At 45.9% G+C, this 27544-nt stretch overlaps 1 protein-coding gene across 7 annotated transcripts in view; it reads right to left on the bottom strand.

Annotated features, from left to right (window-relative positions):
• Nucleotides 1–27544, bottom strand: part of CAMTA1 (calmodulin binding transcription activator 1) — a 668552-nt gene that overhangs the window by 99827 nt on the left and 541181 nt on the right. For all 7 annotated transcript variants that reach the window (XM_054008960.1, XM_054008956.1, XM_054008958.1 and 4 more), the window contains exons 6-8: nucleotides 25245–27097; nucleotides 8194–8320; nucleotides 2781–2915 (exon numbers count right to left, since the gene is read on the bottom strand). In XM_054008960.1, the coding sequence (XP_053864935.1) occupies nucleotides 2781–2915; nucleotides 8194–8320; nucleotides 25245–27097 (2115 nt within the window). The remainder of the gene's footprint in view (nucleotides 1–2780; nucleotides 2916–8193; nucleotides 8321–25244; nucleotides 27098–27544) is intronic.

The following is a 27544-nucleotide window of genomic DNA, read 5'->3' as shown; positions in this document are numbered from 1 at the left end:
GGGAGGTCCTTCACTCCCAGGCGGAGTGAGGGACCGTCCGCCGAATTACCGCCGAAAACCTGGACGTGCCGCCCCTCTCCGGAGTGGCCGCCCCAAGCACCTGCTTGAGAAGCTGATGCCTGGAGCCGGCCCTGAGCACATACATACATATCACGCTCTCAGAAAGCAACCTAAAGTGGTTCCTACTGAGCTTTCTCTTGCATTCATTTTTATCTGTCTGAGATATTTGTAATGCATCAACCACGATAGTCTCTAGGTGCCATAATATATGCTCTGCCATTACAAGACACCAGAGCTAGGCAACTTGCTCCATCTGACTGTCCCATCTAATCAAGCTCAGACTCATCATACACCATAAAGAAAGAACCTGATAAAGTTTGGGACTATCCAGATAGAGCAGAGAAGCCTGCCAAAGGCTTCTATGGACAATTTCCAAGAACAAGCTCCTGCTGGTTTGTGGCCAGTCTGAATCAGACTTGAGGCTGAGTTCAAGTGCTTCTGCAGTTTGAGTTGAAACAGTTCTAATTATTAGTCATGTCCAATGTGAATGTACTATACATCCTATCACACTAGTAAACGTATTCTACTTCAGACTGTTTTAATTATAAGAACTCTCTTATTTTTTAAAATAATATCCAATAAAGATGCCTCTAAAGGTGAATTTCCAAAAGCAAATGTTGTGTAATGATTGCCACATCTTTAGCAGACAGACAGAATAGTATGAGGTTAATTGACTAAAGCAATGGTTTTTAACCTGTGCTCCATGGACCCCAGGAGGTCTGTAGACTATGCCTAACATTTCCAAAGGGGTCCATACCTCCATTCAAAATTTTTTAGGGGTCTGCAAATGAAAAAAATGTTGAAAACCACTGGACTCAAGAGTTAACAGAACCAGTATATTAACCCATTATTTTCCATGTTCCAGTCTCCAATATGGCATATATTGCAGACGTACAAGCTACTTCTCCCTTGACTTCTTTTATATAACTTACATCAGTTCTCTCTCTTTATTAGCTACTGGTTCTCTGGATAGTGGGGATTTTGCTAAATCAGATTTGCCCAATGTATTATATGAGAATACAAAAATCGTCAAATGAATGGATCAACAAACAGTGATGTTAGGACTTTTTCTAAAACTGGACAGAATACATTGCAGTGCCTAGCAAATCAAGACTCTCTCGTGAACTAAGGGATGAAAAAATGGTAACCTTTCCATGGTCTCTTTCCAGACTGTCAAGGTTGCTAACACAAATCAGTTACTTTCCCCAGGTCTCCAGGGCCTGAGCTGGAAGGCACATCTCCTTGGCAATCACAGACAGGAAGAGAGATGAAGTGGCTGTCCAGTTAGTTAATGTTGGCAACTTGCCTACTGCTTAGCTGAAGAGAAAACCAATAAACTTCCAGCAGTCAATGTTTTACAAAAATAACTTGAGACCAGTCACTGGATCAGTTGCTTCCTGGGTGCATTCAATAGCAGCTGCAAATCTCTTCTCTTTCTTTCTCAACAGGTTTTACACCTACTGGCAGCATGTATTTTATGTGGCAACTCAGTTTTCCCTGGCAGGTATGCTGAACCCTTGAGAGTAGAGAACTCGCCTGCTTCCCTTTCTATACTTCTTACAACCCTGTTCTGCTGCAATCGGTCTCTTTTAAAAGAATTTTTGAGGGGCACAGAATTACGAGATAAATATTAAGGGTAAAGCACGTATTCCCATTGAGGTTGCCAATAATTTATCAGCTCTGACATCTAGCAAAACGTAACCACATTCTATTGTGGTCAGACAAATCAGGGCAAGAGAGATGGACTCGGCTTCAGACTGCCTGGCTAGTAACTAATGATTTTATCGTTTGTACCCCATTCCCATTAAGAATGGGGGATGAGGCAGCATCTTAGCATCTTTGAGAAAAAAAGCATGTCCTTGAACCATACATGCCAAAAAACATCTACCTCGTCCCTGCTCACAGATGTTGTGCAGGCCCATGAGAATTAGACTGCAATGGGATCCGAGACTCTCAGTTGCTGGGCATAACCTATGGCTGCACTGTTTAATAAATCACGATTTTAAAGTGAGATTTGGACATCATAAATACCACAGATTGTAGTATCTGCAGGTCCTGAATGCATTCAGAAGGTGTGGATCAGCCCTGCCTTGCTCTTGGAGATTGTCTCTCCAGGCACTGACTAGACTCACCATCTTCCCATCTGTATTTTGTTTAGTTCAGTGGTTTTCAAATCTGGGGTCTGCTGACTATGTCGAAGATTTCCAAAGAGGTCTGCACCTCACTTTGAAATTTTTTAGGGGTCCACAAATGAAAAAAAGGTTGAAAACCACTGGGTTAGTTACACAGACTTTTTTTAGCACAGAAAGGGGGAACAAATGGGACATTTTAGAATTTTCCCTGACAAGACGAAGCTCAGAGTTCTGACAGAAGGAGCAGCATGCCTGGGGCTGGCCCTGACAGTGGTGACCAGTCAGGCCCCTTTCTTTGGGACAGTCAGTTTGCTATTACACAGGAAGCATCCTCCCCTCCCGCCGAAAATGGATCAAACTTTGGGCCACAGGTTCCGCAGCTAAATATTTTGTTCACACCAAAAAGACACTGAGAAATTTCAGCAAATGTTCTCCGAAATGGAGTAATATTGAAACAATGAGCAAGAGAAACTCAGTACAGCTAAGACTCACCTCCTTTCCCCACCCCCACATGAGGAGCTGCTCTCTTTACTCCACTGTACCCACGTGTGGTAAACTTTGTTAAGGGACACTGAATACACTCCTTACCATCCAAGGACAGCCAGTCATGCTGGGAGGAAGGCAGGGTTGGTAGAGCTCTGGCTTTATATTCAAACACCACAGAGTTGGAGATGATCTGATTGTTGAAGGCAACTTGCAGAGTCACGAGCCCGGTATCATGAGCTAAAAACAAAGAACAAGTGGTAAGAACAGGGATTTCTCTCCAGGAATTCATGATTCAGTTTTGTTCTATGGCTCTTGTCATATGCAAAGGGAGAGAGCAAGAGCAGAAAGAGCATCTGAGAACAGTGTTTCTGTGCTTTGCACAGCTGGAAAGTCAAAGATGTTTACCAGGTTTATCTAATCTGGAGATATGCTGTAAACTGCAGACTCCATTGGCAGATTGACACAGATTGCACGTATGTTGGAGTGATTAAAAGATTAATAAATAACTCAGTGTTATGTTATCACAAACTTTCATCTGACGCTACAGTGAAGTTGTTTTTTCGTGCACATCAAGCCAAATACTAAGCTCCAGTGCAAGGCCATACAAAGCCTCTGCAAAGATCCTGAAAGTGCCATACCTGATTAAGACCAAAGAGAAGGTACAGAAACTATGACATCTCCATGGGAGATGTAAAGGGACAGTAAGTGCAGCTCCTGGTTCCAGTTAAAGTTTAATGTTCTATGTTAAAAGGAAAAAACAAGACATTATTTTAAAACTAATTAATTCAGGGCTTCTAAATGAAAACTGGGATATGAGTTTACTAATGCACATCAACTCTCCAAAGTGCTGTTCGAATAATCTATGGGACAACACACACACAGTGGTGCAGCCCATAGAATACAAGGAAGCTCTCCTATGGATACTCTGGGGTGTCTCTGTTGTATTAACAGAAATAGCTTTGTACATGTGAGGAGAGCTTCCTTGATATTCTATTTGCTATTATTACATATAAAACTTATACAGAAACTTTACATAAGAACAAACTGCTTATAAAAGTGGAAAGAATGATGCTGAGGGCTGAAGCTCCACGGCTGATTGGGCAAGAGGTCTGGAGAAAGGGGCTGATCCTGATAATCTTCCTGTCTTTGTTTTTACTAGGAACATGGAGGTCAGTTCTCCATCCGGGCTCATGAAGGACAGGCACACTCTGTCCATGTACTTCACTGGGAGTTTTGTCTGAGTAAGCACTACCTGGGCTCAATGTGGTTTTAAATATTCTTTTAGAAAATAGCTATCTAATGACAAAAGTGTATTGCCGTTGCCATTCTAGCTATGCCGTGGAGGGAGCTGCTCCACTGACTTAATAGCTTAGACAGGACACTCTAGTCACCACAGTGGAAAAACCGCCATGGTAGGTGTTACTTGCATCTGTTTTGCTGGGGATCTAGGGATTTCTATGGAGCAGTTTACACCAATTCTCAGCTCCCTTTTGAAATTCTCCAGGCCTAGACGAATTCACAGCTCAGGATCTTGTGTGTAACTTACTGCATGTAGGTATCAAAACAGCAGTTAATTAATTGGTGCTTCCCTCATGTCACTCTCTAGATTTACAATTTACTCAGTTTTGGTGCTCTTAGTAAAAGTATACAAGTTACAGCTGGGCTCTGTCCAGGTAATTTAGATAGATTAAAATCACAGAAGCAAGACTGCTGATCCCTAAACAACTTTAATTAATAGTTCTCCAAGCTGGATATAAGTCATCTTAAAGTACTGCCAGTGACTCTTTCTTATACTCCCCAAAACAACCACACAAGAGATTTGGGAAACAGAATAAAAACCCATGTCATACATCATGGGTTCAGTTCTCTATTGCCTTGCACCTGATGCAGCTGAACGTAAGACACCATCACCAATGTGAGAGAGAGAAAAGTTTTCATTTGATTTTGTTTATATTCACCATGTTTATGCAGAAATGACCACACAAGGTACAAGGCAGAGGAGCATCAGGACCAGAGCTGTTAACTGCTTCTGAAGAATAATCCTGATTAAGGTAGTTCCCAGTCCCAGCTGGTCTCTCTGATCAGCTCATTCTCCTGGTACCTTTCCAAGCATCTTTCCTGCTGCCCAGGGCCAGTGCAAGGAAGTTTTGCACCCAAGCGAAACTTCCACCTTGCGCCCCCCCACAAGCCCTGCGGCAGCTCCCCACCCCCACCCCCGCCCTGAGGCCCCCCCCCCCGCGGCAGCTCCCCCCCCGCCCTGAGGCACCCCTCCCCGGGGAGCTGTACAGCAGATCCCCACCCTAGCTCACCTCTGCTCTGCCTCCTCCCCGAGCACGCCGTCCCCGCTCTAATTCTCCTCCCCTCCCAGGCTTGTGGTGCCAAACAGCTGATTGGCACTACAAGCCTGGGAGGCGGGAGAAGTGGAGCAGCGACGGCGTGCTCGGGGAGGAGGCAGAGCGGAGGTGAGCTGGGGTGGGGAGCCCTGCAGCAGCTCCCCTCCCCCCCCCGAGGCACCCCCACCCGCAGCACCTCCCCACCCCCCCATCCCGGGGAGCCGTGCGGCAGCTCCCCACCCCAGCTCACCTCTGCTCCACCTCCTCCCCGAGCATGCCGCCCCTGCTCTAATTTTCCTTCCCTCCCAGGCTTGCGGCGCCAAACAGCTGATTGGTGCTGCAAGCCTGGGAGGTGGGAGAAGTGGAGTGGCCGCTGCGCTGGGAGAGGGAGTCTGAGCCGCACGTGTGAGCGCGCCGCCAGCAGCCCAGCCCAGGAATGCTGTAAAAAAAATTGGGGCACTTTTTGGCACCCCCAAATCTTGGTGCCCTAGGCAACCACCTAGTTTGCCTTAATGGTAGCACCGGCCCTGCTGCTGCCCTGAGTGCAAATGGGTCAGAGGGGTCCTTAGCTGGCATCATCTTCTTTGTCTTTGACTGCTGCTTTCCCCATGGTTTTTTGGAGCCTTAGAGGAAGGTGGGTCTGAACACAGTGCTAGGAGCTAGGTGCTGGCTCTGAACCTAATTCCTTCTGTGGTTTCAATAAGACATGACGCTCTGCCTCAGTTGACCCATCAGTAAAATGTGGGTGATAATACTTACTTACCTGCCTCTCAAAGGTGTTATGAGGATTCATTAATTAACATTCATTTGTAGAGTGCTTAGAAGATGGAAAGTGCCATATAAGGGGCAATTATTAATAATATTACTTAAACTTCAGAAGTCTTCAGAGACTTTAATTTTCCCATAATTTCTTATGATCTTTTAAACTCAATGGCTTGGTTGTTTTTTTAATGTAATGCAGAAGACAAATGACATGGAAGTTCTCTCTCTCTGATACTCTTTTGGTCATGCTGGTGATATTTTATCTTGCCAGTTTTTTATTTCCTTCTGCAGGCACTTGCTTTGCTACACTTTATTTCTTAATTAATGATCTTAATATCTTGTGTCTTTTCACTTGCTGAATATTTTTCTTTTTCTTCTTCTTGATCTCTTACCCTGAAAAAGCAATTCTTGTCTAATCACTATAAACTGTGCCTGTTTGGGTGGTTTGGACATTTTGCAGCATATATTAAATCTGCACTCTGCTGTTAGGGTTTAAAACATGGATTCGCTCTATTCTAATTAACTTTTTTATTATTTGTATTCAATCTATTTGTCTGTATCTCTGTTACTTTCCTTTAAAGCTCCCCCACTTGACGTGAAAGTAGTTGTGTTCTAGGATTAACCATTCTGTTTTTCTGATTAAATCATACTCTGATTTTTTAGTTTGCTTATCCAGCTTTGTCACTTGTTAGAGCCAGAGGGAGATGCAATGCGTTCATCAAAGGTAAACGCAATTCCAGCTGAATGGGGCACAATCTGCCATGCAGAAATGGGGGAAACAGCCCTGGATGAATCCCAGGGCTGGGATACCAGTACCCTAATTCCATTCCAAGTGCACAGAGTCTCTGGTTTTCTTCATTCCTCCTGCCCTGTGATAGATTAGTTTGAGGCATACCCTGCAATGACACACAATCTATCATGTAACACATCAGGGAAGAATGTAGGGAAATCATCCTTGCTGGCCTCTCCCCTTAGAGTGAGTCAGGATGTCTGCCCATTTGCAGCACAAGAAGCAGAAGACCCCGGTCTTTTGGGAGAAACTTATTTTTTAGCTATAATATGAGTGAAGTGCTTTAACGATGCAGGAGAAGACAGTTCCCTAACCCACAGAATTCGCCATCTTACTAGTTCACACACAGCTTGGTGCCACAAGATGGAGACAGTTGGGTGAGAAAGTGAGAGATGCATCAAGGATGGCTGCCAATGCCAGGGAAGGGGAACATCTGGGAGGAGAGGAAGCAGCTGAGGTCACCAAGACTTTAGTGCTGGCGTACATGGTCAGTTGGTGCACAGCAGGCTAGCATGCTGTGCATACACACCCTGGCTTGCTGCAGAGAAGCCCTTAGCGAAGAAAGCCAGGCTGTATGGGCGAGTCTCAAAGAAGGCCCCACATCTAGAGATGAAGCAGCCACACTCGTGGAGTTAGAACGTGATGGATCAGTGCCAGGCCTTAATGACACCACTTTTGCCAGCACTGCCCTGCTAGATCACCCCTATTTCACTGACAGGTCAACTTCATCCGTCCCATATTATTGGGGTGAGTATTCCAGTCCCACCCGCACCTCTCTCAAATTCTTGCTGAAAGGTCAGTTCTTTGATGCTCCCCACTATAATCCACATGAAATGCTTCTTCCCTCGTCGTTACACTAGGAGAAGAGTTAGATCAGAGCTAAAGAAGGGTTACACGCCTCCCCAGGGCTCCTGGTCCATCTGTCCTCAATGTGTCTGCTTTAGACAATAAGCCCTGGGCACAGGGACTGCCTTGATCTCCGTATCCTGTGCAGCACTTACCACACTGGCAGTGCTTGGATCAGTCAGGACAGTGTTGGGGGCTCAGCGCTGTCACATTAGGCCCATCACACTGTACACTGGCCAGGACTTGCCGTAGCTCGCAGCGAGGGCCAGGCACTGTAACTGAATGCAAGAGACCCCTCACATGGGTAAGTGCTACCCAGCACGAGAGCGCTGTACTGGGCTCAGAGGATTGTTCACAGAACTGCTGCACTATATGTACAAGTCCACAGCTATTGTGACTGCTCTGCAATGTGACCTGGGTGTACATCCTCTCCGTCACCCCACCTTCCACCTGCTGCTCCCCAGAACATTTACTGTGTCATTATTTCTCCTATTCATTTCAGTAAGCTGGGTAAACACATACTTTGGCTCAGCTCTCTGCTGAGTAATGCTAACATGAACACCCATGGTTAGGTTCGTGCCCTGATACTCGCTGCCCGGGTGGCCTTAATGACACCACTTTTGCCAGCACTGCCCTGCTAGATCACCCCCATTTCACTGACAGGTCAACTCCACCCGTCCCATATTATTGGGGTGAGTATTCCAGTCCCACCTGCACCTCTCTCAAATTCTTGCTGAAAGGTCAGTCATTATATCACCAGCTGCATGAGATGGGCATACCTTACCTGGACAGTAACAGCGCAGCACCCCTGGCTGTATTAAAGATGCAGGCACTGAGATCTGATCAAACAGACAGCTGTAGTTATTGCTGGCTTCCTGCCAGGGGCCTGTGATTAGGACTTTCACGCCTCCCTACAAGGAAAAGGACAGGAAAGAGAAGAAATAGCGTTACAAAGGAAGCATTCCCCAGGGCGGTGCATGCACTTAAACTTGGAACCATGGGCCAAAAAGAGCATCATGAGAAACAACAGAAAACCAAGGCCAGGAAGCAGGAATCCTCCAATACAGGCTGACGTCCAGTGCTGGTTCTCACAGTGTTGCCAAGTCACTAGCTAAGTGTCTCTGCAACTGACATTGCTCTGGCTATATCACTGCATGGGTTAGCAAGGGCCCCATTGCCTCAGGCCTTTATAGTGTCATGATCAGATTGTCTAGAGTACCCTTGGGCCTCTAAATCTCACCCTGGGGTGCAGGGTTGTTCCCCTAGCAACTTCCTTTTCTTCGCTCCTCCTGCACCCTCTCCCAAAGGTATAACCATGTACTGTGCGTCACTGCCTTGACCACAACGGACTCTGCGCGGCATTCTGCTGCCTTCGGCACTCCATGTGCCCCTGGTTGAAATGGGTTGCAGACACACAAACAAAACTTCTACAACTCAAGTCAGGTGGCTGAGCAGCATACATTTCAGCCTTGCCTGGGGGATGGGGAGGAACCCCTCTGATTGGCAGCTTTCTTTTTTGCCCTGCCTCCTGAGATGAAAGCAGCCAATCAGAGATGCTGAGGGAGTGAGGCATGAGCAAACAGAGCAGAGATGCTGAGGGTAGTTCTGCTCCCTCCTTCCCCTTTATGCGTAAGGGGAGGGCTTTTCTGCTCCTATCCCCTCCCCTTCTCTTTCCCTCCCTGCAACACTCAGCCTGAGAAGGGGAGCGGGGACCCCACTGCAGCCCCACAGACCCCAGGAGTTGTAGGAGAAGCAGAAGTGGGGCTGGAGGCAGAATTGATTTTGGGGTGGTGGGGGGGGGGGGGGGGGGAGACAGGCAGATGTGATTTGCTTTCATTTCTGTAGAAAATGATGGACTCCCAGCTTTTTCGGACGACTTTAAGCACTGGCTGCCCTGACTGCCACCATCTATTCTGCAGAAACAACAGGGAACCCTTGAGTCCCTCCTAATGCTAGTGGAAGGTCACCCACCGAACACAGTAGAGCACACAACACATGTCACATCCTAAGCCATGCCACACACCAGAATTGAGGGTAGATCATGGAGTTCGAGCGGACTGGGGGGAGGATAAATGAAATCTGGCTCATTTATGGGGCAGGATGTGTGTGCAAATCACCAAGAGCTTCCATCAGACCTGGAACTAGGGATGCAGCTGATGCAGCTGGATAAGGAAGGACACAGATACTAAGACACTTGGGTTCCACAGAGATGGTGTGTAAGTATCTAGACACACAAACAAGTAGACAGATAAATATGCTGCAGTGGTGTGTCCCACCAGGGACTTTAGAAATCTGGGTCAAGCGTATTTCAGACCTTTCCGCTTTCCTTGTAGGGGGTTCCAGAGACCTCTGTGTCTATGCCACACATCTGATCGGGGAGGGAACATTCAAGTTAATGATGTGGCCTTGTAATGCTCACAAGTGAAAGGAGGCACCAGTGTTGATCTTTCAACCACACTGTATTAACTCTGCCCAGAGAAAAGCCGCACTGACCCCTTCACAGATAATGCTGCTAGTGAAAAATGACAGCTTTATGGGCAACTCTGCAGAGAACAAATGGCTTCTGGGACACTGAGTTGTTTTTTGCGGCACCGTATCAGCTGCAGTTTGAAGCACCTGCCAATGATATTGGAGGTTTTGTATATAAAATGTAACAGGTAAGCAGCACACATGGCACTAAATGATAATGGCTCAGCAAAGCAAACCAGCTCTTTCTCCAGGAACAAGTGAGCTCCAGGCAGCCTGAACTTCTGTTTCAGACGTAGCCCCAGTAACAACAAGGCTTTGTCCTTCTGCAGGTCCTTTCAGCCTAGAACCTTAAAGTGCTTTAGGCACATTGATTAATTCAGCATCACAACTCCCTTTAAGACATCAGTACAATCCCCATTGTACAAATAAGGAAACTGGGGCACAGAGAGGCAGAGATGTGTCCAAGGACAAACAGTGGCAAAGTTTGTAATAGAACCGAGGAGGCTGATGTATTATCATCTATATCACAGTAGCACCTAAGGAGCCTCAGTCATGGAGTGCGTGCAAGGTGCTCTAGAAACACAGACTAAAGCCATGGTCCCTGTTCCTGGCACTCTAACCCACCAAACCAAACTCCCCTGCTACAGCTGGGACTGGAACCCAGGAGTCTGGATTCCCAAGCCCCTGTTCTAAGCATCTAAACATCTCTTGCAAGTGCACAGTCGCACTGCTGCACCATGCAGAGAGCAGGCAACTTCCCCAGCTATCTTGGGCCATGGGGCCAGGCAGAGCTTGATCCAAAAGCAGCCCCTTTAGCTTTCACTCAAACATCCCCCACTCCCTAGCTCTCAATGCCCTTGGGTTCAAGGCAACAGATCCTCTGGCAAGGACTGAATGTAGCTCTCTCTGAGGTATTATCTCCATGCATCTGCCATGGCCAGCAGAGCACAACAATCCTCTCTGGTGCCAGAGGCGGAGTCTCCTGATGACCCAGGCGTGGAAGCACTGCGCTTGAGTTTCAATTTTGGATCTCTGTCTGTTTCAGGGCTGCTGGGTTGGCAATCAGTAGAGGGAGCCATCTGCCTGTGGCTCAGGCCTCAAGAAGAGCCATAGGGCTCTTCTCTTTACCTGGTCCTTTTGGTTCAGGAGCTCAATGCTTCCTAGCTGCCCTGAGGGAACGGCACTGGTTCTGTTCCTCAGCTGCACCTCTGTTGGAGGCCAGGGGAACAGCTTGGACAGGCTACGGGGAGAGGGCAGAAAGGAGAATTCCCTCCTCTTGGACATTCAGCTTGCAAAGTATCTCACACCTATCCAGTAGAAAAAATACTGCAGAGAAGGCAAGGTTATATTTAGGGGACTGGGAGCCCATCCAAAAGTTGAGATGCTCTAACAAAATCAGGGTGTCATTGCCACCTAATGACCTGCCTGGAGTGCTGTGTAGCAAATACCTTTAAGTCTGCTGCATCCAGACATTTTTCTTATGAAAAGGGTTTCCTCCCCAATATAAGAAAGTGGAGTTGAAGACCAGGGTACCTGAAATACCGATGGAGAACCTAGTCTGTGACACAGTTCAGGTTGACATAAGCTTCCCATTGTGACCCCTTACTTTGCCAAACCAAACCAATCTGCTGGAAATGGCATCGCTGTGGACTTATGCTAGAAGCAGGAAGCCCGCCAAACAATCAGCTGGGCGACTGGATGATCACAGTGCTAAAGGAGCACTCAAGCAAGACACAAGGCCATTGCAGAGAAGCTAAATTAATTCTTTGCATTGGTCTTCATTGCAGAGGATGTGAGGGAAATTCCTACGCCCGAGCCATTCCTTTTAGGTGACAAATCTGAGGAACTGTCCCAGACTGAGGTGTCAATAGAGGAGTTTTTAGAACAAACCGATACATTAAAAAGTAAGTCACCAGGACCAGATGGTATTGATTCAAGAGTTTTAAAGGAATTCAAATATGAAATTGCAGAACTACTAACTGTGGGATGTAACCTAACGCTTAAATCAGATTCTGCACCAGATGATTGGTGGCTAGCTAATGTAATGCCTATTTTAAAAAAAGGTCCCAGAGGTGATCCGGAAAATTACAGCCTGGTAAACCTAACTTCAGTACTAGGCAAAGTGGTTGAAATGACAGAAAAGAACAGAATTATCAGACACATAGATGAATGTTATGTTGGGGAAGAATCAACATGGCTTTTGTAAAGGGAAATCATGTATCACTAATCTATTCGAATTCTTTGATGGAGTCAATAAACATGTGGACAAGGGTGATCCAGTGGACACAGTGTACTTGGACTTTCAGAAAGCCTTTGACAAGGTCCCTTACGAAAGGCTCTTGAGCAAAGTAGTCAGTCAAGGAATAAGTGGGAAGGTCCTCTCATGGATCAGTAACTGGTTAAAGGATAGGAAACAAAGGGTAGGGAATAAATGGTAATTTCTCAGAGTGGAGAAAGGTAAATAGCAGGGTCTGCCGAGGATCTATACTGGGATCAGGGCTGTTCCTAAATGATCTGGAAAAAGAGGTAAACGGAGGTGGAAAAGTTTGCTGATGACATAAAATTACTCAAGATAGTTAAGTCCAAAGCTGACTGTGAAGAGTTACAAAGGGATCTTACAAAACTGGCCAACTAGGCAAGAAAATGGCAGATGAAATTCAGTGTTGATAAATTCAAAGTAATGCACATTGGAAAACATGATCCCACCTATACATACAAAATGATGGGTCTAAATTAGCTGTTACCACTCAAGAAGAGATCTTGGAGTCATTATGGATAGTTCTCTGAAAATGTCTGCTCAATTTGTAGTGGCAGTCAAAAAGGCTAGCAGAATGTTAGGAATGATTAGAAAAGGGATAGCCAATAAGACAGAAAATATCATAATGCTGCTATATAAATCTGTATGTAACAGAGTGCTTGGAGGCCCAGGTGGCCTAGTGGCTGGCATGCTTGATGGCCCCTTGTTTCCCTGGTCAAGGTGCCTCAGTCTTTCAGGCAGTGGGGCTCGGACAGTGGTTCTCAAATTATTGTCCTGGTGACCCCTTTCACATAGCAAGCCTCTGAGTGCGACCCCCCTTATAAATTAAAAACACTTCTTTATATATTTAACACCATTATAAATGCTGGAGGCAAAGCAGGGTTTGGGATGGAAGCTGACAGCTCGCGACCCCCCCCCCCATGTAGTAACCTCAGGACCCCCTGAGGGGTCCCGACCCCCAGTTTGAGAACCCCTGGGCTAGGAGGTCCTAGGCCCTCCCACTCTACCAGGTCTCATCCCTGTGTGAGATGACCCCTGAACAGGGGGCACTCCAAGCAGGAATTCTAAATCCACTGCCCTGGGCTACTTCCTACCAGAGTCCCTTCAGTTTGGGGAATGGTCCCGATAGTCCAATGTGCTGGTGTGGCTTGCCTCCCCTGGTGCCCTCTTGTGGATCTTGGGCCCTGCTGTTGGGACCATCTCTTTCAGGCAGGGCAGCTGTAGGTTTGGTGCATCCAAACCCCACAATGTCTCTGGGTTGCAGTCACCTAGTTACCTCAGTTGTCAGAGGCTATTAGGTCTCCTCCACACTGGGAGACAGAACGTGCTCCTTGGTGGCTGCCTTGGCCGGCAGGTTACTGGTCTTTCCTATTAGATAATGTGCTAGCTAGCTCCTGCCTCTTCACTAGTCAGCACTGACCTGGCCCCGGTCTCTCCTTTTCTACACTCTTCAGGCCTGGCATTGGCTGCAGCTATAATAGGACGGGGCTAGCTGGGCCAAAGGGATCTCTTTATCTCTGCCAGGCTGGTGGGCAGTTTCTCCAATTAATCACACCATGGTACACCCACACCTTGTCACCCCACCTCAAAAAATATATTAGAATTAGAAAAAGTACAGAGAAGGGCAACAAAAATGATTGGGGTATGGAACAGCTTCTTTATGGGGAGAGATTAAAAAGACTGGGACTGTTCAGCATGGATAAGCGATGACAAAGGGCACCAAAAGTATAACTGGGTTCAAAATAAGAATTAGGTAAATTCATGGAGGATAGGTCCACCAATGGCTATGAGTCAAGAGGGTGAGGAATACAACCCCTGGCTCTGGATATCCTTAATCCTCTGACTGCCAGAACCTGGGACTGGGCGATGGGATGGATCATTTGATAAATTGCCCTGTTCTGTTCATTCCCTCTGAAGCATCTGGCACTATCCACTGTCGGAAGATGCATACTGGGCTAGATGGACCATTGGACTAATCCAGCATGGCTGTTCTTATGTAATATTTTTCTGGAAATGTTTAGTCAAAGTGTCTGGGGGTGAGCTTGCTTCTTGCATTTATTCCCCAAGTGTATTTGTAATGGCTTCAACCTGAAAGGGAGTAGTTTGCGCCAGGGAAGTATTTGGCAAGCACTGTACTGCTGCCTCGTATTTACAAATAGGAAAACTGAGAATAGGCCCAGATTCAGCATAGCAGGTGCCAAGCAAATTGCTTGAGTCAGTGCTCTTTCTCTGTCTCTCATTTTCGCCAGCTATAAACTGGAATAATAATACATCCCGTGTAGATAGCTAGAAACCTCTTTTTGCCAGGATCCCCTCATTGAGCAAATCTTCAATGTTTTAAAAACCCTAAGGAAATTTTCAGGCAAGAAATGTCATTAATCTGGAGTTAAAATTGAAAATTAAAAAACAAAAATTCACCTCGCCTTTCAGGAATCCAGCCCACCCTTTCATCTCTTCAGAGAATGTTTCGGTTTTCTCTCTCTATATAAAATCACTAAATGTCCAGACATTCTGAATGTAAGGTTCAATGAAAGGAGCAATGGCAAAGGTGTTACCAAGGGCACCCAAGCAACTGTGCCCCTTGGATCACCACTTGAGAACACCAAGAATCTTGGAAATAATGTGGTCCTTAGAAAACACACTGTGTATTCTCATACTCCTCCAGTTTAGGCTTAGTGACTCCAGAGGTCCCTCCACCTCCACCACACACCCATTAGCTCATTCTGCCCAGGAAAGGATGCCATCAAAGACAGGGCTAAAGTTTCAGTGCGGTATATCTCAGTGGAATAAGCACAGAACAGGCCAAAGGGAAGTGAGTGGAGCAGGAAGCAGAAGAGCAGAAGGAAAGGGGCAGGGGAATTTTGACTCCTCTTCTCTTTTCTTGGTCCTGGAAGAGCACTTAAGAACTCACCTGAGTCTCAGAATCCCTTCCATTCACATTCTCACCTTTCCCAGAAACACGCCTTTCCTTGCTCCCTGCACACACATTTTCAGTAGTTCAACATCCAACTCTATTACATTCCTCCACCCACAAAATCAAATCACTTACCTTCCCATCTTTGCTCTTCTGCTGAGCCAAGAGGGTAGGGGGCTAGTGTGAGGTTGTTGGAGGAGTTACTCCCTTTGCAGACCTCTCTGTATAAATCATCCCAGAATCCTTTGGGAGAAATCATTAGCTGCCTTGTTCCCAACTTTGCTTCCTTTTCTTATAGTTATTTATTTTATTTCCCAAGAAACGATATAGGGTTTGTGGGACCCCTGAAGAGAGACCCGGGGCACAGGTTTTTCAGGTCACAGTCCATATGGGTGGGTGAGTGGCTCCCAGGAGCCAAGGGTGTAGAGGAAGGACATACAGCAGACAGACGCAGGTCATGGATGGTGGGAGCTGACAGCCAGACCCCCCTGAATGAAGGCAGCCAGAGCGCACTCACTGTCCTGAGCCATGCACAAGTCTGCTTTTCTTTTCTTCCCCTTTGGTGTTAGTGGCAGTAAAATGCATGGGCCCCTTTAAAGGGCCCAGTCTGGCTATACAAGCTCAGACATGTTAAGGGGTCATTGTGGCCTGGCCCAGGACAGGGCTGAAGGGTTACTACTGATGCCTTATGTGCATTCAGCACATTTAAATACCTCCTCTAGGATGTGTGCTTCCCTCATCCCCAACACACACACTGCTGCAGGGGGGACCCAGTAATGGCCCCTAATGACCACCTCTCTGAAAACTCCACTGGGACCCATGGGAAGGAGCAGTTACTGTGTAACTACTACAGCAACCAGAAACAAAGAGAAGCAAAGTGCATACTGACCTCCAGGGGAGCATCTTCTCTGCCCCCTCCTGTGCTCCGGTGGGAAGCACCTCCTCTGTTGATCCTGCAGCCCCAGACTAAGGTCACACTCCATCACACACGCTCTAAAATGGGCCACAAATAGCGCTCCCGCCTGGGAGGGGCCATACCACCTCCACATTCCCTCAGCATCAGCAAATGGGGTTCCCTGTTGAGGGCGTAAGCTAGGCAGCAGCATTAGGCCCAGTCATTCCTTTCCTCTTCCTTCTGTTACGTCTCATCTGGGCCAAGTAGGTTTGAAAGCACCAGCTGAACCCCCTCTCCTAGCCACATAAACCCTCCTTGTTCGTGTCCATGGCTGGAAAATGGGCTTTACCATTGGCTCTACTCAGGGGTTTCACAGCCCAGACAGGCAGTGCACCCCATCAACTCAGCTAAGCAGGATTCCTTAGCCGGCCCGTGTTCTGCCAGCCTTTTCGTCAGTCCCACAACAGATTCCAAACGTTCATGTACCAAGCCACACCAAGTACTTCGACCCTCACAATAATGTTCACTGCATTCAAATCAGCATATTTGTTGTTGAAAAAGGGATCAGGCTTTGGCTGCAGTTGTGAGCTGCAATAGTGACATCGAGTGGCCAATCGGTGTACCACACCATGCACTGAGCCTGGCAACAGTATCTCCGGTCTCAGGGCCAAGCACCTACAGATTTCAACAGAAGCCCTTCATGTGCAGATGAGGCAGAATTTGATTGTAAAGGTGGGAGACTGGATCTGAGTCAGAGATAGAAAAGTGTTACTAATCAACCTAAGAAAAAATATTCTTCCCAGAGCTGGTTGTGATGGGCAAGATTTAGCTGAGTTCTAGAGAAAATGACATTGCAATAGCTTCTTCCAGTTAGATGGTGGTCTCAGCACTTTACAAATAACATAGTCAAAAGTTCAAGTTCCTCTAGCAACTGCAAGGGGTTACCTTGTAAACTCTTTTGGGGCAGGGATTGTGTTTTTGTGGTGTTTGCACAGCATCCAACACAGCAGGTCCTGGTCTGTGATGAGGACGGCTAGGTACTACCCCAGTACACATAACAAGTAATAATACATTGTAGAAATATAGCAAGGCACACATTTAACAGTCACCCAAACAAATATAGATGTCCCAGGTGTGATATGCTTGAGAGCAGGTTGCTGTGCGAACCTCAACTTTTGAATTTCCTGATTCTTATGCTTTTGCATTCTCAGCCTTAACAATACTGCACTGAAGTTTTCTGCACTTAATCTTTGCTTTTAAAATAATCATTAGCAGCATGTCTGAGAAAGGTTTTCAGATCAGTCAGATGAAGGATTACTTTGATGAGGAGAATTCCAGCAAACAAATGACGCAGGGATCCCTGTAGCCCAGTGCAGCTGGACTTCCTATCAAACCGGAGGAGAATCTGCTCTCTCTATCACTCATAGCTGAAGGCTGAAGCTTCTATACAAGTCTGTAGAACACACATCTTTTGTGTAATAAACTCCCTTTTCCTTTAGAAGTCTCCCATTCAGGCACCAGCCTGTCCTAACTCCGCTTAGTTTTTAAAACAGCTGGCAAATACAGAGCAACAAAGTCCCATCCACTCCAGCTTTAGGTTTAAGGTAGCAGCATGGAGCACAGCGTTACCTGTGTTCTATTAGGGAAGGGTCTATAGAGACCTTGCATTCTGGGGGCAGAACGTGTACAGGAGCCTGCTGCTTGAGCCAGGGGTCAATGACCCTCTATAAAAAATCCCCAAGTCCTTCCTCAGCGTTAGACTGTGTTTTTAAAGAGAGATTCCCTTCAGATTCTTTGGGTTCCGATGAACAGAAACTGGGAGTATCTGTATCCTTCTCACACTGAGGCAGGGACAAGGAACAGCCTCCTGTAAAAATCAGAAGAGCTCTTTAGTAATCAGATGCATAGGTATGGTTGCTTTTGTTTTCCAAGGAGATACTGCTTTATTTAGCTGTTCTGTGCTGCCCTCCAGTGGCAAATTGCAGGAGAGACTCTCTAAGATGGTTGAAAGGTGCTCAGTTACTATTTAGTATTTGTATTCAGCACCACAACTGTAGAACGCACTTTACTGAGAGAATAAGGCATAGTCCCTCCCCAAGGAGCTTACAATCGAGGTTACATATAACACACAGCATGACACTGGGTGAGTGGCCATCTAGCTCAGCAGGGAGAGGGGATTCTGTTTGTCCACAAGCGTAGCCAGCTCTTTCAGTTTTGAATCCAGAGCCCAGACACTGGCACTGCTGGGACACAGCTGATAGCTGGAAGGGCATTCTGGGTAAATGAGAACACCTACCATCGTCTTTGCTTCACAATTTCCCTTTTCAGCATGGACAGAACAGACAGCATTTACAGTGGAGGAGGGTTCCCTAGGGTCCTTTGAACTACCAGAGCGATGCATCTTACCCATTGGTGCAGCTGGCTGGTGGCTGCTAAGATCTAAATGGCTTTTCATGTTAGAAGTTTTTTGATTTTCTTAAATTAATTACAGCAAAAGAGCATTTTATAACAGAGTGGTGATGGGCTCACAGCAGGCTGCATCATCAGAGACGTTTAGGGCACAAACAAGGCACCATTATCCCTGTCTATCCTGAGATCCTGTTTACATGTCCTCTATGTTGTTAAGTCCCCTAAGTTTTCCCTCTCTAAGTGCTGTTCAAAGGAGGGATTGTTTCAATCAGCAACTTTGCGTGTTCTTCCAGCTGCCCAGCAGAATGACAGATGCTCTGGCTTCATTCTTAACAGAGCTCACAAAAAAATTGCAGGTAAGGAAAGTACCTTAATAACCAGGGCTTAATTTTTAATGAAAGAGGTGCTGGGGCTCAATCAGTTTTTTTTTACTTTCATAACTGATGCGGCAAGTCCAGAGGTGCCGGGGCTATTAACTGCCAGGCTAGAGGTGCCAGGGCTCCAGCACAAATTAAGCACTGGCAATAATATGAATTCGTATTCGGAGATGATCAAGTGAGCCTGACTTGACCTAGGACCTTTCTTCTGGTTCAGATGAGTTCAGCCCTTTCCATAGCTCTTGGCCTACACTGATGGGTCTGGCTAAAGAGCTCAGAAGCATCTCTGCTGGACCCTGCTGCCAGTCTAAACAGAAAGCATCTGCGCAGTTCACTCTGGGGGTTTCCCTGACTCTCATGTTCTGAGCTTTCCCCCCCAAATATTTGGATAACAGGCCAAACCAACTCTAGGCATGTCACTTCTGAACACACCAAAGAGTGACTGAGATGCTAGGAGCTCCTGTACATATGTTTGGATTGACAGAAAGAGACTTTGGAGGATTTTTAACTCAGCTAAAATAATGTAACTGGTCCATTTATTTACAATTAATCCACCTGAACTGAACTTTGCAATATGTTTTCTACACGACTCTTCATTGTTACTGCTGGGCTGTTGGTAACTACAGGAGAATCATATGTTTAAAACAAACAATGACAGTAGAAAAAGGAAAGGAGAATGTGGGGGGTTTCTGTGACTGTAATAATATCCCCATCAAACAGCCTGAGATTGATACGTTTGCCAGTGATATCTCAATACTTCCTCCCTGAGGCCTCAATCTAAACCCATGGAAATCAGTGGGAGTCTTTCCCCAACTTCAGAGGGCTTTGGAAGAAGGCACCTGTGAAAGAGGAATTGAGGAATAACAAGGGAAGAACAAGATGGATCATCAAATCCCCAGGAGGGACACACAGGCCATAAGAAAAAAAAAGGTATTTGTTTACACTTTTTATTAGCATTAGGGTTTGAGTTTTCCCGATGTTTAAAGAGTTCCTTTCATGGGTGACTAATCTCACTGAAGCTATGAAGCAAGGGCTCTGACAGCAAAGCATTTTTTCTATTGTGTTATGCCAATAGAAACATTTATTATCAAAACTTGTTGCCGGCAATTTGTCTTCAGGGAAAAATGATTTTCACCTTGACAACTCTTCCAGCTCCACTGAGAATCCAAACAAGGCAAATCCTACCACACACATTGAAGCACAGTCATTTCAGTGTCTGTGGAAACTCATTTCCAAGCAAATATTAATTGCAAACTGAATGGTAAAACAAAACAAAAATGATTATTGTGATGAACCCAACAATCCTAGATTCCTAGGATCCTGAAGCACCAAAGCAGAGTATGTTTCGCAGATGCAGAAAGTTAATTTTATGGCTTTTCTCACTCTTTGATTAGTTCACAATGAAAACTTGCTAATGGGTTGCTGATAAATATGAAGTGCACAGTACATAATATTTTTATGATGTGATTATGGCAGCCAGAACACCAGAAAGCAAAAACGTAAAGTTCACCAGAAGGACAGCATTAAGATGCACTTCTGAGCATTCTTTGTTAAATGGGATAGTGGTCTGGGCCCACTGCCAAGATCACACAGCACACCTGTCTGTGTGACCCTCAGTAAAACCTGCCTAAAACGAAGAAAACCCAACAAGGCTTTCTTAGGAGAATAGTGCCACCATGGTTACATGAACTAACACAAATTCTGGCTTCGGGTCTTTCCGAATGTCCTCAGAAACAGCAGAAAGAGAGATTCTTGACAGCTTTGTGCTAGAATTAGCGCAGAAGGTGAACTCTGCGGAATCCCTACAAATCTGGAACACAAGAAAAGCAGCACAGGAGCAATAGAATAGCAATTTGATGCCTGTTCCCAGTGGTACAAATGCAAGAAAAAAAATTCTCTCCATATCTCAGCAGTTGTATATAACAAATATTGTATATCAGTAAAGAAAATGAACATCTGAGGTGATGCTTTGAGCTGCCTGGGAATCAAGATTTGTGACCATAGACTCCAGCTTTGGATCTACCCAATTAAGAAGAAATCCTGGACCCAATATTATATTTGAAAACTGGTCCCCAGTGATTCTGGCCATAGAATAATCAGACCTAGAGGATCATTCAAAGGAAAATAACACCAAATTCTGTGAGAGGAAGAGAGATGACTGATGGTTTAGTGAATCAATTAGATAACAAAAAGGTTTCCATGACAGCAGAATAAAAAGAAGGATTTGCAACGAAAGAGAGATCAGTTTTCTGAGCTTTTAGGCCCTCTACATAAGCCGAGAGAAGAGTCGGTCTGCCAGTATGGAGAGCAGGTGCAGAGAAGAATGTTGGCCCTCCTCCAGCTCAGACAAAAGTGAACAATGTACATTCTGAGATGTGAAATCCACAGAAATCCTACTGGAAAAAATGAAAAGCAGGGGGACACATAGATCAGGGCATGAAGGACTTGAGCTGAAAGAATGGAGGAAAGTCTCAGAACATGCAATGGGGAGAATGGTCTGAGAAGGATTTCAATGTTATTCATGTATATTATGAGTCCTTGGTATAGTGCTGAGGGTTGCACCTCTTTGGTGAGAGCTCCTAGAGATACTGTGCCTGAGCACTGATACAACATATCCCTTTGAAAGGTTGCAGCGTCCTGTTAGATGGCTACTAGTGCTGTTGCCAGGACAGGAGAGATCACAGAGCACAAGACCGGGATTGTTCCGACTGCCTGTGCAGGGGTAGCGGGCAGGCACTTAGGATATGTCTACTATTCGGTGTAAGCTCAGGCTCAAGCCTAACCATCCTTCCACCTACATGCAAACCAGGGCTTGGACCCAGGGCCCCAGGACCCCACAGGGGTGGAGGGTCCAATCCCGAGTCAAGTTGGAACCCAGGGTTCAAGCCCTATTGGTTCGCAGTGTCCCACTGGTCTCGTGCTCTGGGAGTCCACCAAAAGTATTCCACAATCCCACGGGGTGCCTTTATTTGTCCTCTGGGCTGTCAATTTTTCCCACACTGCACTTGAAAACAAAAGGTTTGAGTGGCCACATTTTGGAAGGGCACAAGGACAGTCTGGGATATGGATGGTCAGACTCAGGCCTGTATAATGCTGGAGCGCCAGGTTGACCCAGGGTTCAACAATTCCTATCCTAGTGTCACAAATTAATATAGATGCGATGCTCAAGCCCTAGGTTAACAAACCTGAGGTCTGCAAACTCGAGTTCTACTAACCTGGGCTCACACTGCAATGTAGACATACCCTTAGAGTTAGGCTTGTAGATCTACTATGCTTGGCAGTTGTTCTGACTATTGCTCACTCTGGGTTTATTACTGAAGCACTTTCCTGTGTGGTGTGGCCACATGGGCCTCTGTGTGTGCCCTGCTCCTGCCTGGCACAACATGACAGTGCCAGAAGCTACTTCCCCCTTGTTCTCACTTCCATCGAGAGAACAGAACCTGGTGACAGCAAGAGAAAAAGAAAGAATGAATGAAATTCCTCTATAGAAAACAAAACCGTGGAAAAAGAAAAGGCTCACACTAGATACAGTGACAGAGCTGCCAATGTCTGGTCATTGTCGTGCTGAGAACTAAGTTCCTCCTCTGCCACCAGGTGCTAGGAGGAGCAGCTCCCTGAAAACTGTAATCATAGCAATGGATTCAGCAGCAAATGTAAAAGATCTGACAGCCACCAACAGCATGGAACTTGTGGCAGATGAAAACAAAGTTAGATCATTGGGGAATGCAAACTGGAGACTACCAGCAAAAACAGTGGTTACACTCTGCATCTAAAAGTCCCAGCTCATCAGACAGCTTTGCAGGCTGTTGCTGCAGAAGTCAACGAGAATTATCTTCCTTTCCATAGACCAAGACCTCATATGGTCCAAACTGGGATCCACAATGAGATGAATAGTAACACTATTGACAAATCCAAAGGTGCAGAAGAGAAAAGTCTGTTTGGTCCCTTTTGTCAAGATATTCTGAATGGCTAATTGGCTCTTCAGGTCAGTTCTGAGCTAAAGAATGGGGAAATCAAGTCAAAGACAAACAAAGAGAATGAAATCAAAATGAAAGAAAAGGGCCAGTTCAGAGCCAAAAAACAAGCCTAACATCAAAGGAAATAACAAAAAGAAAATGAAGATTCAGAAAAGCAGCAACAATATATTACAAGAGAGTCTTTTGAACAAGGTAGAATAATTCTCCCAGCAGGCTCAGAGTTTCAGGTAGCCCCCCTGTCCGCCATTAAAGTTTATGGCTAAGGATCATTGGGCTCTTCAGGATTAATAAATGTTCATGAAGCTAAGGCAGATAGGCTGTGCAGGTGTAGGTCTCACTACACTAGGTAGCACTGCTGACTCTCGGAAACACTTACCTCTGGCATATCTGCATGGGCCTTGCCTCTTGCTCCTGCCTGCACCACAGCTTGGTATCTCCAACCTACCCCTCGTCTCTCCTGTGCAAGGCAGGCTCCATTCACACTGGTCCCCTTCATTTGGGAAGAACCCAGATTCTATTTTGGTCAAATGCACAGTTGGCAGCTCTCACCACAATGGGAACATGATGATGGTGCTTACAAGGGAGGGACAATTGTATTTTTGTACCTGACTGCCAGGCCTGCCCCACAAATAGGGGGCTAAAACTCTGTTACTGTTTGGTTAGCGTGGAAAGGAAACACTTCCCTTGGAAGCCGAGCTATTTACCTGTTGGTTAAAGATAAACAAAAGGACAGATGCTTTTATTTATTGGCACTGATTTTCAGAGGGGTTTAGTTGCTACACAACATGTTATTGTGCTTTTGTACAGTATTAAACCAATAAATAACCAGTTTTTTTTTAAATACCAGTAATATTCACCACAGGCCCTGCCACATCAGCTTTTTATCACGATACGAGGGATGATTCTCAGAGAATAAAAAAACCCAACATCCTGATACAAACATGCTGGATTTCCAATCTCTCTCTGGGGACCGGTTGATGGTAAATTACCACTAACAGAACATGGTAGGTAATCAATGACCAATCGCTGATTAGTTTATCCCAGAAGCAGAGTTATTCCGAACCCCCACTGACTGAAGCGTAGCCTCAGGCCTTGACAGGCATCCATCTCCTATTCTAGAAAGTTCCAGATTTCCCTAGCAACATTTGTGATGTACTGTACAGCATTAGGGCTGAACTGTACTAAGTGGTTGATTACATTTGTATTATGCATGTAAGCTGTACACTGACCTGTAGCTGGACTGCCACTATCGGCTGTTCTCAGGATGGGAACTGGCAGGTTAAGAAGTGTGACTGAATGGAATGTGACAGTTCCCCAAAGTAGCCATCTATTTAATGTTGACTGACCACTCGCACCGTCTGCAATCATAAAGCTCCTCCTTCTCTGAAGGATGAATGCTGTTGTATTACATTGAATCCCTTCTTACCCAACAGGTGCCATTCTAAGGCTTTAGGAAAGTAATCCATTACCTGTTCCCTTAACAGTTTTGTCTTGGAGTCATCAGATGGTCATTTTACTGAAAGCTAGGTAAACTACTCTGCTCCTCACCCCAGATGTGTTCCCTCCTGCCCACTCACAATTCCATGTCAAGAGATTTCAGAGTCTAGATGCACTCTAGTGGGTTTAGATCACAGAAACAATGGACATGCAATAACTGACATACAATTCACCAGAGAGTTCTGAACAATTACAGCACAGCTGATTTTTTTCTTGAACTGCTGCATTTATCCCAATAATGAGCCCATAAGAAAATTTTCTAAGTCTAGGCTTCAGAAACTACTAAAGGACAATTTCTCTTTACACCTGACCCAGTCTGATCATGTCTATTCATTACAATGGTCAAGGCTGAATATTTTTCATCCAACAGTAAGGTTTTTCATGTAAACAGGAGTTTGTGTGCTGGCGTTTCCAATCTGTGGTGCAAGTGATTGTATCTGTATAAGGCAGTGGTTCCAAAACTTGTTCCGCTGCTTGTGGCCTGGAGCAGCAAACCGCAGCTACTGGGAGCCATGATCGGCCGAACCTGCTGACGCGGCAGGTACACAAACCGACCTGGCCCACCAGGGGATTTCCCAGCACAAGCGGCGGAACAAGTTTGGGAAACCACTGGTATAAGGTATGGAACCAAGTGAAGTACTGAACCTAATAAAGGAACTCCTGGCCAGATATTTAGCTACTGGCAACATTAAAACCAAGTGCAGATTTAAGTGTCAGGCTCAATGTGCTGTATGCACAACTTTTCTACATAAACTAGGCAACACTGGGACGGCATCACATTGGAGATACTTTGCTTTATAGTGAAACAAAACAGTTCTGTTCTGATGCTTCGTAAGTGAGGAAAGAAGCCTTGTCAGGGTAATGAGGTGCTTAATAAAAAGATCACTCAGACATGAAAATGACCTCAAATGCTCTTATTTCTAAGAGGAGATATTTAAAAGCCTTGTCAAAGTTTAAACAAGAAGATTCCTGGAGCCCTTATTAACTAAGGAATTAAAGATGGGTGAGTAACTGTTAATGAATAAAAGCTGGAAGCTTACCTCAGGGTAAGACCACTCTGGTGAGTAATCTGTCACCATGAACAAGCGCCCACTCTGCTGCAACATCCCCAAGGTGCCTTGTGCTGCGGCTGCTGAGACCACCTCAGCAACATGCATGTAGGCCATGGTGCTGGCTCCATTCTCGGCACTGCTGAGCTGCATGCTGGCTTGCTGAGGGCTGCAGCAAGGGATGCACATTTCAGCCTGGTTGTAGGTTGCTCTGTTGCCATCTTCAGGCTGAGATAGCCCGGCGCTGTCACCGGACACCAGCTGGTGCCCATAGATGGCATTACTTCCACCTTCTACTGATATGAAATCATTAATAAGATCTGAAAACTGGTTGCTGAAGGAGATGTCAAAATGGTCCAAATTAAGCTCCATGTTGGAGGAGTTGTTTAAGCTGGGATGGGCCACTGGGTAGAGTCCTTGCACCATATTTCCTTGGAGAATAGGGAGATTATTCCCATTCCTGATACCACCATTGGCCTCGGGCTGCATGTAGTGCTCTGTGTTACAGGCTTGAAGATCCCCTGATTTAAGAAGATTTTCATTCCCTTCTGCCTGCTGGGAGGTCTCCATGGGAACTTCAGCTTCTGCAGTCATAGCCTGGAAGTTTGCTTGGAACTGCATGAGCTGGAGAGAAGAGGTGGACTCTATTCTAGTTTCCACTGTGCCATTGCAATTAGAGGTTGTTTGGGAGGATTCTGTTTTCACATTGGGGATTCCTAAAGTGTTCACAAAAGAGCCACTTGTGTCATTCAAGTTGTTATGGGTGTTTTGTTCAAGAGGGAGAGGTTTGCTGGCATCCTGCAGAAAGAAGCTAGGGGAAGGGGTCTGGTGAACATGAGGACTCTGGACTGTCTGGTTGAAACTGGAAGAATAGTCCTTGTTGGAGTCAATGGCACTGAAGTCCATTTGCTCCAAGGTGGTACTTGGGCTCAGTCCACCTCCAGATGGAAGCAGACCTGACCCTGTAGTAAGGGTGAGAGAATTAGATGCAGAAGTGGAGGAAAACGCTTCTTTGGACATCTGTTGTTCAAAAGAAGTGTCCTCAGTTTTAATCTCTTTAGTTAGGGCTGCACTGAAATTGAACCCACGTTCTGTTGTGGGCGACTGTCTTATGTTGGTACTAATGCTGTCTCCTTTTAGGCCTCCTCCACCATAAGTCTGTCCCTGCTTGGGATTATTAAGAAAACAGTCTGGGTCAAAATTCATAGTGGTTTCTGGAATTTTTCTGCTACCATCCAGAGTTGTAGAGAGCACAAGCTCGTCAGAGACATTGGTGGGCAACATAGACAAGCTCTCTGAACTGCCTGGTGTAGGAAAAGCAAACTTGTGGCCATCTGAGCTCACAGCCAGTACCAGTCCTTGAGCAGCGGCATCTGAGGATAGGAGGTGTTGATTTGGGCCAGTGGTGGGTGACATGGTATACACGGCTTCACTGGTGACTTCTGACATAAATACTGTGGCACTTTGCGATAAACTTCCCATCACCGAGGCAACAGCCATGCTGGAGACACCAGTGACTACTGGGCTATCAGCCATATCAGGGTCGCTATTTAATCCACTGCTGATGGACACAGGAGAATTCTGGGTAGTGTCAGGAACTTCCACCTGATTGGTGGAAGAGACCTCAGTACTGTTTTGATGGAGCAACACAGGTTTTGCCACTTTGCCATTCCTCTTCTCCCGGCTGGAGGTCTTGCCATGACTGTGCTCATTCTTGCCTTCAGAGACATCATTATTTTGTACCTCTGAGTGAGTGCTGTACCCACCTGTCCTTGGTTCGACCTTTGGTGATATGATGCGATGTTTGGCACTGTTACACTTGTGATGCACACTGCTACCTGCTCCTGTTCCAAAACACAAACAACGTGTGTAATTAATGAACTAATCAATGAAGATAACATTAATTGTGCTATTTTCCATTTATGGCATGGGATAACTGTACTTGAGAGTGTGTGTATGAATGGGAGTGTGAGAGAGACAGATTTTAAATAACGTTAATTTCTTACCAGTGTCAGATTGACAGCTCTGAAAGCTGAACTTCCTTTTACATCCATGAACACACACACTATGTGCAATGACAGCAAGCCACACCACCTTCCCCTTCCTTCTGAGAGCACACAGCACACACTGCCAGCACCACCCCAACCTGATCAGACCCCCTCTCGAAATGGAGAGTTCAGGCTCTACGCCCACTCTCGGGGCTGTTCAGTACGTGCTCAAGTCTCCCTGTTGGGACTGTTGAGACCGGCCCCTATTACTGCCAGCTGTGGTGATGGATTGGTGTGATGTGG

The sequence above is a fragment of the Malaclemys terrapin genome, chromosome 19, assembly GCF_027887155.1.
Source record: "Malaclemys terrapin pileata isolate rMalTer1 chromosome 19, rMalTer1.hap1, whole genome shotgun sequence".
Taxonomy (NCBI): domain Eukaryota; kingdom Metazoa; phylum Chordata; order Testudines; family Emydidae; genus Malaclemys; species Malaclemys terrapin.
Note: the sequence above shows the minus strand (reverse complement) of the source record. Positions and strands in the feature narration are given on the sequence as shown.